The sequence below is a fragment of the Rhynchophorus ferrugineus genome, unplaced genomic scaffold (assembly GCF_030347505.1).
Source record: "Rhynchophorus ferrugineus isolate W39M unplaced genomic scaffold, kcgeb_rfMv2 rfM2, whole genome shotgun sequence".
Lineage (NCBI taxonomy): Eukaryota > Metazoa > Arthropoda > Insecta > Coleoptera > Curculionidae > Rhynchophorus > Rhynchophorus ferrugineus.
The window spans coordinates 35171647-35185048 of NW_027472581.1; the positions used below are offsets into that span (position 1 = coordinate 35171647).

At 32.9% G+C, this 13402-nt stretch overlaps 1 protein-coding gene across 2 annotated transcripts in view; it reads left to right on the plus strand.

Annotated features, from left to right (window-relative positions):
• LOC143190712 (uncharacterized) overlaps positions 1-13402 on the plus strand; it is a 54943-nt gene that overhangs the window by 13971 nt on the left and 27570 nt on the right. For both annotated transcript variants that reach the window (XM_076395215.1, XM_076395216.1), the window contains exons 5-8: positions 8032-8194; positions 8253-8421; positions 9740-9859; positions 9917-10075. In XM_076395215.1, coding sequence (XP_076251330.1) covers positions 8032-8194; positions 8253-8421; positions 9740-9859; positions 9917-10075 — 611 coding nt within the window. The remainder of the gene's footprint in view (positions 1-8031; positions 8195-8252; positions 8422-9739; positions 9860-9916; positions 10076-13402) is intronic.

Below are 13402 nucleotides of genomic sequence, written 5' to 3' on the forward strand. Positions count from 1 at the left end.
ACGCTCAGGTGCACTCTTCTCACGAATCTTCTTGTCGGTACTCGTTGCTCTAACATAATTTCATTTCATTATTAGTCAGTGTTCTCCTGTCACAACTTTCAGTAGCCCTACATACCTAATTATGTTGTCATATAACTTAAAACTGAATCGTATAACAATTCTGGATTCATAATTTTATTTCGTAACATCTTACTTTAACAACATAATGAAGTTCCCGACCACAGTGACAATATTATCAACAAGAAAAAATTAACAAATTAACGGGATCTTCTTGACTGTTCAGGGTTAATAAATTATAATTGCTGCTTCTTGTAAATTCTCAAAACATGTTGGAGCAATAGACCATTCTAAACTACAGGAGATTGACAAAATTATTATATATTAATATCTTTAATATATAATATAATAATATCTTGTTTCCTGTTGACAACATTATTTCCGTGTAAATAATGCAACGCATATGTATAGATTATATTGTCTGTTACAGTCTATTTCTATGACAGCCCAAACAAACGATAGATACCTTGTGCGATCTCTCAGGCTTCGAAAGACGGCAAATAGTTAGTGGTGAGTTAGCGGGAGCCTCTCTGATGAAAACAGCTGAATTGTTTAACGTAAAACGGAAGTATCACGCAATAATGACATCATACACAAAATATAGTAAAATATCATCAACGAAAAGCAATAGTGGGCGAAATCCAAAATTAACTGACAGAGACTGGTGGGATCACTGCGACTAAATATTTCGACATCCTTAAGAGTGAAGTTCTTCCTATGACTAGCACATTGCTATCAAGCACTATCAAAAAGGTTATCTTGCTTAGAAGAATATCAGAATATCATCGCTAGATCTCCACATAAGTGAACCGCTATGGGGAGTTTTAGAGTAGACATTAGGAGTAGATTTCCATCTTCAGCATTGAAACAATTGGCGAACATTTTGGTACAACAATGGTAAAAAATTCCGTTCCGACAAAACTATTTGGACATTCTACAAATCTACTCCGCGAAGAATTGCAGATATTTTAAAAGCAAATGATGGTTCAACATTTTATTAATAAATAAATATTATGTATATGCCAGATGTTCATATTATTGTGTCTATCCCCTATATGTACGGTATTATAAAATAAAATAAAACTTTCAACAGATTTGTAATATCTCTTCTTAGACGATATAGACTGTGTAGGAAATAAAAGTGATTGTATTAAAAGAGGAAATGCTGTCAATATTAATATTCTTGTCAATTATCTAATCATATATTTACCAAATCCCTTAATATTTTTAGATCAAACTCTTACAAATCATTCAGTAGAAAAACAACCATGCTTCTAATGCAAAAAATCTCTATTAAGTAGACATTTGTAACATAGTTACGTTATAAAATCATTAGATCGTTTGCCTTTACTAAATACAGTATGCCTTACCAACTACATCAAGAGAATTTATGAAATAAAATCGTCACGAACAAAAAAAATTGGGGGCTAAAAATTCGTAAGCACGCGCCATATACGCCTGATACCCTCATTCCGCTCCCCGACAGCGTAGTGCATATATTTTCATGATTTTTAAATAAATTTCGCGGTGATAGCGCCCTCTTCACGTCGCTCTCATTGTATTTGCGGCTCGACCGTTTCGGATATCATCCAAATGCATATCAGGACCACGGCAAGACAGATGTAATGCTGTCGAATCAGTTCACGGTTCCTCGCCGGCGGATTCATATTCAAATTCTTCGACCAGCGCGATAACTGAGGCGAAGAAGGGAGCGCTGGTGGCGACGCAGATGCCTTTTGAGATTTGTTTATTTATTTCATTTAGCACGAAACTGGTGGCTCTTGGGTTTGAACCGGTCGTTCTACTCAACACTTTATCCTAAGTATCTGCACGCTGAATGTCAGGGTTCATGATTGACATACCATATAAGAATAACCATATAAATTAATGCAATAAAACCGAGAATATACTGACGGTAAAAGTGCAGGTTTAATTTTATCTTATACTATGATAATATATGAGGACTATTATAGAAAAACCTTACAAGTCATATATGGTGAAACTTTCAACATTTTGCAATATTATAAACTGGTATGATAAAAATGGTTAATAAAATTCTTAAATTTGAAGCAAATGCAGTTGTTACAATATAGAGAATCTTTAAATGCAGTGCGAAAACCTATAAAATCCAAACTAATCAGAAGATATTCGGTAAAATATTTGGTCCTGTTTGCTATTCACATAAAAATTGAAATCGAACAGTTTCAGTTCATTCTAATTAATTTTTCAGTTATTATTATTAAATCGCCAGTCTTCATTTGAATCCTTCATTTGAAGAAGAACGAATAAGATTGAAATTTGTAACGTGAGTCTAAAGTATGTCAAATACATTATACATAATTTGGGAGTATTTTTCCGACTATAGAGTGGTTATTCTGAGACATACGATAGTACCCTACGATAAAAGCTCTTTGCTTTGGATAATTTTAGTTCTAACTAAACCTTAAATCTTGTCTTATATCTTAAAATATATAATTAATTTACAAATAAAACTTACTTATTTGATGCATTATTACCGACTTAAAACTTTATTTTTAGATTTAAAGAACAGGATAACTCATAAATGTCTTTGAAGATGTTGGAAATTCATAAAAAATAATTCTCTCGCAAACAATATCATCAATCCATAGCATGTTATTGATGCCGTAGGACTTTGAACATCATAGGACATTTCACTAAATTTGGCCACATTTGTTCACGTACCTTATCAGTTTCTTATTTATATTCTCCTATTTTTCCGATTTTTCATTATTTTTTCTTCGTTTTTAGTAATCTTGATCTATATCTTTGTTTTTTGGTAGACATGACAAAATCATTGCAATCTGCGCCTATGAGTACGTTCCTCAACTGTGTCGCATTTTATATGGATGACTTTGTTTCTAATATGATCTCGTAGAAAAACTAGAATAAGAATTTTCCTTAAGCATTGCATCTGAAAAATCTCACAGAGTAAAAATCTCGGAGCGGTACAGAATAATGAGCAAGATAAACGTACGAAAGAGGCAGATATTAGTCTTTATTGTCACTTCTTCTCTTCCACACGCGCCATCTTAAAGCACCAAAAACTACTGCAGCTTTGCAGATTCGGTTGATATAGTAGGTTTGTAGGGTCTAGTCGCATAGAGCATAGTTGCAAACAATAATGTTGTTCTAAAAGGATACCTGTGACGTTGCATTAGAGAAGTTATCATTTCGGCTAACTAGAATGCGCTGAGATGTTGATTTTCATCCATTTGCTTCACGCGTTTATCCATTCAGAATTACATTCTTTAAGCTTTCGGGTCGCGGAGACTTGCCATGGAGTGACAAGTTGGACCGGGTTATGTGGGACTGCCTCTGGGCTTACCAATACATTAAAACGAAACCGCTTGACAGTTGACCCCTGTGGGTCGCTGCTGATACTGCATTAAATTTGGGGATATGGCACCCGCTAATCGGGCACGAGGACCCGGCGAGATAACAGCTAGTGGAACTAACTATTGATTCTCGAACTTGAGTTAACACATGACTGGATACTGTCGTATGGGGGCATAAGTTATGACTATCGTTTCAGTCTGAAAAATAGGGAGGTTAGCGATGACGCGGTGCTAAACTCCCAGCATGTCGACCAGCTTGCGAACAAGCGCATTTTGAGAAGAACTTGAGCTAAATTATTGTTTGTGGAATATTTTTTTTTATTATTCAATTAATATATTGTTACTAGTCGTTTCCTTCTAACATACAATTTGCCTTTATGCTAACTTAAATCTAGGTATATAACTAGAAAGACCCATCGGCCCTAACTCAGTCTCTGGTGAAATAATGTTTATACATGTCACTGCTGAATTTTTTAATATATGCACCTCACTACACATCACTACACAAGATCAGTTGGTTTGATTCTTTTGAGTCTGTGCACCCACAATACCTCTCAGGACTTAGTTCTGAAAAATTTGCATTTTATTAATGTTACTCTTTGCAGAACATCCCCATAATTGAACTCCGTATGTCCATATAGGTTTCAATATTTGCTTATATAATAGCAATTTATTATGTACTGATAATTGTGATTTTCTTCCAATTAGCCAGTACATTTTCCTATATTTCAATTCGATATATCGAATGATAGTGTTATTTAATGTTATTGGTGCTTGTACGGTCTGTTTATAGGTGAACTGCACATGTATAGATTTACTTTCATTAATTCTTATTTTCCAAGCTTGTGTCCAATTATTTATATTGTCACTTGCCTATTGCAATTTTCGTGAGGCTTCTTCACTATTGTCTCCGACAGCTATATTCGCTGTATCATCAGCAAATGTAGCCATCGTGATATTTTCCATTTGTGGTATATCACAAGTGTAAAGTAGATAAAGCATTGGTCCCAGTACACTTCCTTGTGGTACACCTGCTTTAGCTTCTTTTATTGTAGAGTAAGCCTCTTCTTGCTTGACTCTAAACATTCTGGTTGTAATGTATGATTTTAATCGTTCGGTGTGTTGTTTTGGTAGCATTTTCTGTAGTTTATGAACAAGGCCTTCATGCCAAACCTTATCGAAGGCTTGTGCTACATCTAAGAATATAGCTAAGCATACTTTTTGACTTTCGTAGGCTTATTTAATAACATCTGTTATTCTGTGGACCTGGTCAATTGTTGAGTGTTTGTTAATAAAGCCAAACTGGTGTGCTGGTATTAGGTTTTTTCTCTCTATGATCGGTTTTATTATTTTCAACGGGATTTTTGCAAAAACCTTAGATATTACTGGCAGCAGTGATATAGGTCTATAGGATTTTATTTCGTTTGGTGACTTCGATTTTTTTAGAGGTTCGATTTTTATTTCTACCCCTAAAATTATTTTAATACAAAAAATGGTTTTTGTGTCCATATCATGTTCAAAGGCTAACATAAATAGAGGTAATGGCTTCTTGTGAACTAAAATTTCTCCTTTGTTATTTTTGGTCTTTACTTTTTTAAAATACTTGTCGCATTTAAGCATTTAAGCCCATTTTGGTTTAGTTCTGCGATAATTTTTTCACTTTTAGCAATAAATGACTCTGATTGTACTCTTCAATAACTCTGGTTTGTTTGTCTTCATAAGAGTGCCATTGCAGTTTCAGCAACTCTAAACAATTTATTATTTTTGTGAATGTTTGAACATTCGGCGTTCAATTTTTGTTTGTCCATTGTTTAGTACCGTTGCTTTGAATACGATATAGTTGGACCTCAATGTTTCGAATAGCAAGTCAAAGTCGGTAACATTAGTTACGATAATTGGGGGTGGCCTGGGAATTCTAATTTCCTTATTTTGTTCATTATTTTGTTTTATTTTGATTTGCTGTGGTGAAAATCCTGGAGAATTATTTGCTTTTCTTTTTTTATTTTTAACCGTTATCCAGCCTACTTCTTTCTGTAATTCTTCTTCATCTGTTTCGTATGTAACAATTGGACTGCTTTTGTTGGTTTGGTGGTTTATCGTTGTTTCTGGGTTCGTTCTGGGTACTCGTTGTGTTCTCTACATTCAAAACTGCAATATGTTATACGCCTGATGTCGATGTTTCCATTTTATCTGTTTTTTTGTACAGTGTTCTCCATATTTTTATATATTGTTGAAATAATACTGTTATTTTTATGTTTCAATTATCCTACGCCGCATTTGTGGTCCAGAAGTTGAGTTTCCGACCCTTAAGGTTTTATGGCATTTTGCGTTTATTTTCTACGGTATTGACCTTTTTTTCCGATCGCACATTCACTTTTTCACCAGTCTGTAAACTGTTATTGTTAGACTTTTTTTAACGCCGCATTTGTGACACAGATGTTGCACTTTTGTTTCGTTTCACTGACCGTCTCTCCGAACACGTCTTTACTCTGTGAAGCTCAAACGTCGACTGTTTGTGGAATGACTGAGATATGAAGTGCTTGATTTATGGAGTGTCAGTTTTCCTATGAATTTGGTTATTTCTAACAAGCTATGAAACGTTTAACATTCTCCTGAGAAGGTTATTTTGGAAAACTTGAAGCCGTTTCACCTGGTTGGGCGTAACAAACTTGAAGTAGACATTAGATCCGTAGAGGAGTACGGACCGAATTAACATCTTGCAAAATAAGCATCTGATGGATATGGGAAGTCTGCTTGAAGGGCAGATAAGAGAACATAGCAGGTTTGCTATCCCCGAACATTTCTGGAATGCTCTCTGGATTTGGGAATGCCAACCGAACCGTCGATGGAAGTGGATACCTAGGTCCGTAACCTTATCCATCCATGGAATTGTTGCGGTGTCAATCTTAAGTTACGAGACGCGCAATGATATAACGTTTTTTGTGGAAAATGATGGCATGGGTTTTCAGGGGGTTGATTTGCAACCTCCAGAATTTGAACCACTTAACCGCATGATCGACTGCTTCTGTAAACGTTCTTGAATTATTCAAAAAAATCATTTTGACAGAATTATTATGAAGATATTTTCTTTAACTTATTCTGAACATAACGTTCAAACTTCTCTAATGAACGTCGAAATCTTTGTCAGTCTCAAAACTTAAATTATTAAGGTTTGTAAAAAAACACGTAATATTTATTTATAAGTTCTAATATAATAACACTTAATTGGCAATATTTTTTATACTAATAACAAATCTATATAGTAAATAAAAATATATTTTTATGATACTAAAATATCAAAGTTCAATTTCTTACAATATAATTCATACAGTTGATTCTTCCAGTTTATTAAAATAACGAGAAACCGTTATGTACACAAATATCGATATCTGCAAACTGATAAAAGTAAAAAGGAGACACGAAACATCTCAAACAATAAACTGAAAAGAAGCAAAATTATAAATTATTTTGAAGTAAATGATCCACAAATTACCAAAATACAAATAAAACAAATATGAGTGATCTTGGAATAATGTTCAATAATATTTTAATGTTACTCTTATAAGCTTTTATTGCGATTAGAAAGTAAGGTAAAACAAGAGTTTAATATCTTAAAAATGCACATGGTTAAAAAATAACAATGAAAACATTCGGTATTTAATTACATTTTAACAAAACAAGACCCACAGGAAGCATTAATTTTATTTGATTTTTAATATAGAATAAATTAATAGATATCTAGATATACAAACTTCAATATATCTCTCTATAACTGCCTGTAACAACATACTCCTTACTATATTCATTCTAAAAATGGGTGACTGAGTATAAAGAGATTAGAAAAATACTCATAAACTGTTAAATCCTGCAAAAATTATTATATCCAACATAAACAAAAAAGAATGAAATAACACATTGTATTCAACATAATATTCAATTCAAATTCTATACCAAACAATCACTATTTAATAACCGAATTAAGCCTCTGTACTACTACATAAGAATTTGCTAAACATAATTTTTTGATGAACATAACACCTGACATATACATAACATTTATTTGTTTATTAATAAGCTACCATTTGCTTTTAAAACTGCTGCAATTCTTCGAGGAATAATCTCATGGAGTGCGAGTATTTTCCAACGTAATGTTGTGCCGTTATTTTACCAAAATATTCAGCAAGTGAATCAATGATATTGTCTCGCTCACTCCCTAGTCTAAAATTCTCTATAACGGTTGAATTATATTGAGGTATGTCGATTATACTAGCCAAGGAAGATGATGTTCTGATACTACTCAAACTAAGACTAAACCTTTTTGGCTGTTTGTAAGGCCGCATTATAATCCCGGAACATGGCAGTATTTTGCAGAAATATGCATAGTAAAAATTTTATCATGGAGGATATCTAGATATTAAATCGCATTAGCCGGAGGATACTTTCAAGTATTGGATCAAGTATGTTGCTTTGAATAATTTAGATAGAACAATAAGTTTCTAGATTTTCGTATACTTTATAGCATTGTTGATAACAAACATTCTTTGATAAAAAAAAATCGGCAATCAGTCACATAAATGATGGGCCCGGGAATAATTTAACATAATTTATTTCGTTTCAGATGGCAGAGACTAGCTTTCAGTGTAAAGGGAAACTCGGTCAGTCTAATCTACAATTGTGACACTATAGTGACGAAATCATTGCATCGTCCTCCAACATCCAAGCTCAGCAACCAAGGAATCATCAATATTGGGTACCAGTTAATCGAAGATAGCCGATTTCAGGTAGATTTTCCGCTCGACAAGCTAAAATATTTCTTTTAACTTGTTCGTTCGCTATTAGGGTGACATATCCACAGTGAAAATAGCCAACACTCCCGATGAAGCTTACGAGATATGCAAGAAGTATGCCACATGTTTAAATCAAAATAGTCGATCAGCAAACGGTTTCTTCTCATCCTCGTCATACAGTAGTTGGTCAAGTACTGATTCTCAAGGTCAAACAACAAGCGGTAGGATTTGTTCTTTTCTTATTTTAAACTCAGTGAATATAATACGTTATATATTTTCCAAGAGTAACTTAATCATTCATATTAATTGTGCCTACATGCATCTTGATCAACAAACAACTGTTTATAGTGTTTCCAATCGCATCATATACAAACGTATGATTTTATTCAATTATATTCCAATTGTCGGTTTTGGTTTCAATGGTGTAAAAATGGCGATTTATATGCCAATAAGAAAAAACAACCGGAAGAAACAAAAACGTTTCCAAACATAAACAGGCATATGAAAAGTTTCAAAAGGAGATAAAATAGCTATTCCATAAGTTGACTGAAAATGCCATTTCGAAATCGCTATTTCCCTGTTTTCTATGAACAATAAATGTCTTTTGTAACGTAATGTGACTAACTATGAAAAGTAGATGTACTAGGACAATTTTGACCTCAATGAATCATAGATTAGTCTAGAAGAATCATCCATATAACTCAGGTTGGTATATATACATACATATATATATATATATATATATATATATATATATATATATATATATATATATATATATATATACAACCTGAGTTCTTCAACGTCCACATGTTTTTATTTATACCCTTTGTTGTTACTGATTAAGTCAAATATGTGTTATATCTCCACAAATGCTTCTCCAATAAGTGCTTTTAACACCAACCGCTTCGAGTATATCACCAAAAACACTTAACAGTACTCAACTTCAACTACAATTTCACTATTTTTATATTTACACATTTCAAATCATAGAGACACCATTTAGATCATTTCAATAATTTGCAAAAGTCAGGTAGCATTTATCTAGCCGTATCATTTCATATCACTGCATTTTCAAAAACAAATATGCTGCTTCATAAGAATATATGATGCCAATCAAATTGAATACTGTCTGTTAAATATAAAGAACTAAGTTTTCGTTATGTTTATATAGATTGCAATAAATATCAGTTCATCCTCAACATCAATACTAATATTTTGATATATAAACCAGTATATACATGTTATTTCCAATAGAATATGTTCAAATGTTATGTTAGAACACCTTCGGGTAACATAATTTATTTGCATGCAGTATATAAATGCATTGTAACCTCTGAATCTAAATATTATCCTTTAAAAGTTCAAAAAACCTTTTCTGATATATTAATAGTGCCATAATACTTTTTCTAAAATCAGGAAGATAAATACTGGTTAAAGTATTTCTTTTTTATCTAAGTCCTCTTATAAGAATGTTGTTATAAGTTTTTTTAATGCTTAATTTATAATTATTTATTGTAAATATAAAATATTATTTAGGAAGTAGTAATACCTTAACGCAGGCTAGTGGTTTGCAAACAAATGGAGGTATACAAAAAAATATCAACATAATTCAAGGACAAACTGAAAACCAATCGAGTATTTTTGAAGAGGCTTCATGTAAGTATAAACAATTTTAAACAATAAGTTTGCAATATTTATATGATTTTTATTTAGTTGGCGGCAGTAGAGCATCCGGAAACACGGGTAGGAGCCTAGAAATTAGCGGTGGAGGTCGATATGGTGGAGAATTTTCGCAGCAGCTATCAGGAAGCGATGCCAGAGCAACTCTAACAATACAAAAAGAAGGGAAACAAAACCAAATGTCTGGACAAGGTACAATAATACTCTATCACGTTTAAGAAAAGAGACGATTAATCTTTTCATTACTTATCTCTTTGCTATTTATCTCAACATGATCAACAATTAAAAATTAGGAAATACCACTTTTAAATCTTCTAAATTCACAATCATACAGGGTGTCTGTTGGGAAAGTTTATATTTTAAATTTGAATTACGCGGCATGAATTAATATGAGGTAAACGCACCTATAAATTGTAGGCCTACTGTTTACACATGCTCGAATTCCCAATATGGCAGACAACCGGCAAACAAACAAATAGTAATATACAGTCCCTCAAATAAAACAGTGAATGCACATCATAAATGGTGTCGAATATACGCCAAATACACTTTGTGTAAAATTCGTTTTAAACTCGAATTTTTCCTTCTCATTTTACCCTAGCTAAAAAGAGACAGAATGTTGTCTGATGCGTCAATGAAATTCGATTTGTATCTACCCTGTTGTCAAACGTCTACAAAATTCTTTAAAATATTCGTGTTAATAATTAGAGGTTAGGAACCGGAAAACGTTGTAAACCAAAATTCTAAATTAATCCGGCTACATTGCGACGTGCTGACGTGATAAATTTTGATGACGTGCATTAATTGTTTTATTGTATAAAACCCATATTATTATATAAAATATATAAATATTATATAATTATATATAAATTATATGATTGATTCGCTATGTGCATGCACATTTCCAAAATCTAGATCTGGTTTATTATAATATATTGTAGATGTAACAACTCACGTAATAGCAAGGAATGCAAACTGTAACTAGTTATCAAACAGTGTTTAGAAAGGTATGTTAAATGTGTATATATCAATATATATATGTATCAATATTCAGTAAGAATTATCAAATTATATGATGTGTAAGCATATACATTTGATAAAAATATGTAAAAAAGGGATACTAACACTGTTGCAGACGATATTGTACACATTTAGACTATATAAAATGCGTAGATGCTACTAGATGAAAAATATAAACAAAATAGAACCTCACAAACATTTTTTCAAAGTCAAACAATATTGCAATAGACTGAAATTACTTCTCAACAAAATACAGGCATATAAATAATAAAAACTCCATACATAACCAGCCAAATTTCAAATGTCATAAGTGTGCCTGCGTTCAACTATCCCTTTATAGACTACATCTTGTTCATTTCTGTATAGTCTCCACATATGTGTTGTTCCTAACAGGTCAGTGGTCAGTCACAAAGATGTGGCATATGATTACCAGATATTATTTACAAGTGTTAAGTTGGATAAATCAGGTTAAGTTTACTTTTTCATTATTCTGAAGAAAATTAGCAGCCGACTATATAAAAATACGTTTATGAATTTAAAAAAACTGTAGGATATAAATTACTAGTAAAGTGTTATAATATTATAGCATTCATTTTTATTGCCATCGACGTGATGTCATAACGAGCTAGATAGTAGTCAAGAAGAACATAAAACTATTAACTTAACTATTATATGAAGAATGAGGCAAGAAAATAAAAAGCTAATACATTTTTGCATTACAGACTATTTAACAATTTATTATTTATTCAGGAAAATCGACCTCATGATACTTAAGGAGTGTAGTGCAAAAAAAGACAGAAAATTTTTCAACTTCAGAAGTCAGGTTTACCAAAATAGAGATGCAAAATCAGTACTACTGCTTAATCTATTCGAATATCTGCGAAATTATAAAAGTATGTTAAGTATAAAGAGTTTTTACCATTACCTTTGCCAGCATCTTCAAATTAGCCGTATTTTCGTACTATTTAACGTAAATATTAATTTGTTTCTTCAATCTACCAGTTAGTATAACATTATAGCTTTTTAGTATAACTATGAAACAAGTCAATTGAAAAATATTTTAGTCAGCCCTAACCGGCAAAAAGATGCATGTATAAATTTGACAGCTGTCGGACCATTAGTTTGTGAGTTATAGCATTTTGAGTGAAGCAACTTTTGTTATTGTGAAAAAAATTGATAAAAAGTAATTTCGCGTGTTGATAAATTATTGCTTTTTGAAAGGAAAAAATACATTTGAAGCAAAAACTTTGCTTGATGCTGAGTTTCCGGACATTGCCCCAGGAAAATGAACCATCAAGAATTGGTGCGCTAAGTTTAGACGTAGTGAAATGAGCACCGAAGACGGTGAACGCAGTGGACGGCCAAAAGAGGTTGTTACCGACGAAAATATTTAAAAAATCCACAAAATGATTTTGAATGGCCGTAAATTGAAACTAAATAAATTATCAGACACTATAAAGATATCAATTGAATGTGTACATCATATCATTCACGAATATTTGGGTATGAGAAAGCTCTGTGCAAAGTGGATGCCGCGCGAATTCACTTTTAACCAGAAACAACGACGAGGTGATGATTCGGAGCAGTGTTTAAAGATTATTGAGCGTAATAAACTCGAGTTTTTGCATCGATACGTGACAATGCATGAAACATGGCTCTATCATTTCACTCCGAAGTCCAATCGACAGTCGTCCGAGTGGACTGCACACGATGAATCCCCTCCAAAACATGGGAAAACGCAACAGTCGGCTGGCAAGGTTATGGCGTCTGTATTTTGGGATGCGCATGGAATAGTTTTCATTGACTACCTTGAAAAATGAACCTTGTTGACGGTCCAACAGCGACTATTACATAGTGTTATAGAGTCAGTGAGTGAAAACGGTGGCAAAAAAACCATGATTTGAACTTCGAATTGCTTCCTCATCCACCGTATTCTCCAGATTTGGCCCACAGCGACTAGTTCCTGTTCCCAGATATCAGAAGAATGCTCGATGGGAAGAAATTTTCGTTGAATGAAGAGGTGATCGCCGAAACTGAGGCCTATTCTGAAGCAAAGTACAAATCATACTACAAAAATGGTATTGAAAAGTTGGAGGGTCACTATAATCAGTGTATCGCCCTTGAAGAGAATTATGTTGAATAAAAAAACTAATTTTGCCAAAAAAATTAGTTTTACTATGGTAGACCGGGGACTTTTCAGTTGACCTGTTATACCTTACAGTTCCTTAATGCCTTACTTATTAATACATACATTTTCATATTTTTTACTGTTAATTTTTTGTCAGTTTAGTCAACTTATTGAAGTATAATGTACCTACTCTTAAATAACTTAAATTCACCTAAAACATTTAAGTTAATCTAAGTTGACCAGAAATGACCGATCATGGCAGAAGTTAGGACATGCACAAAGAGTAAGCCAATAACTCATGCTTTTTACTGTCACTAGCACTTTTACGGCTGAAGGGTGGTGATTCGTATTTTTGCGCCCCCCAGAAGTGT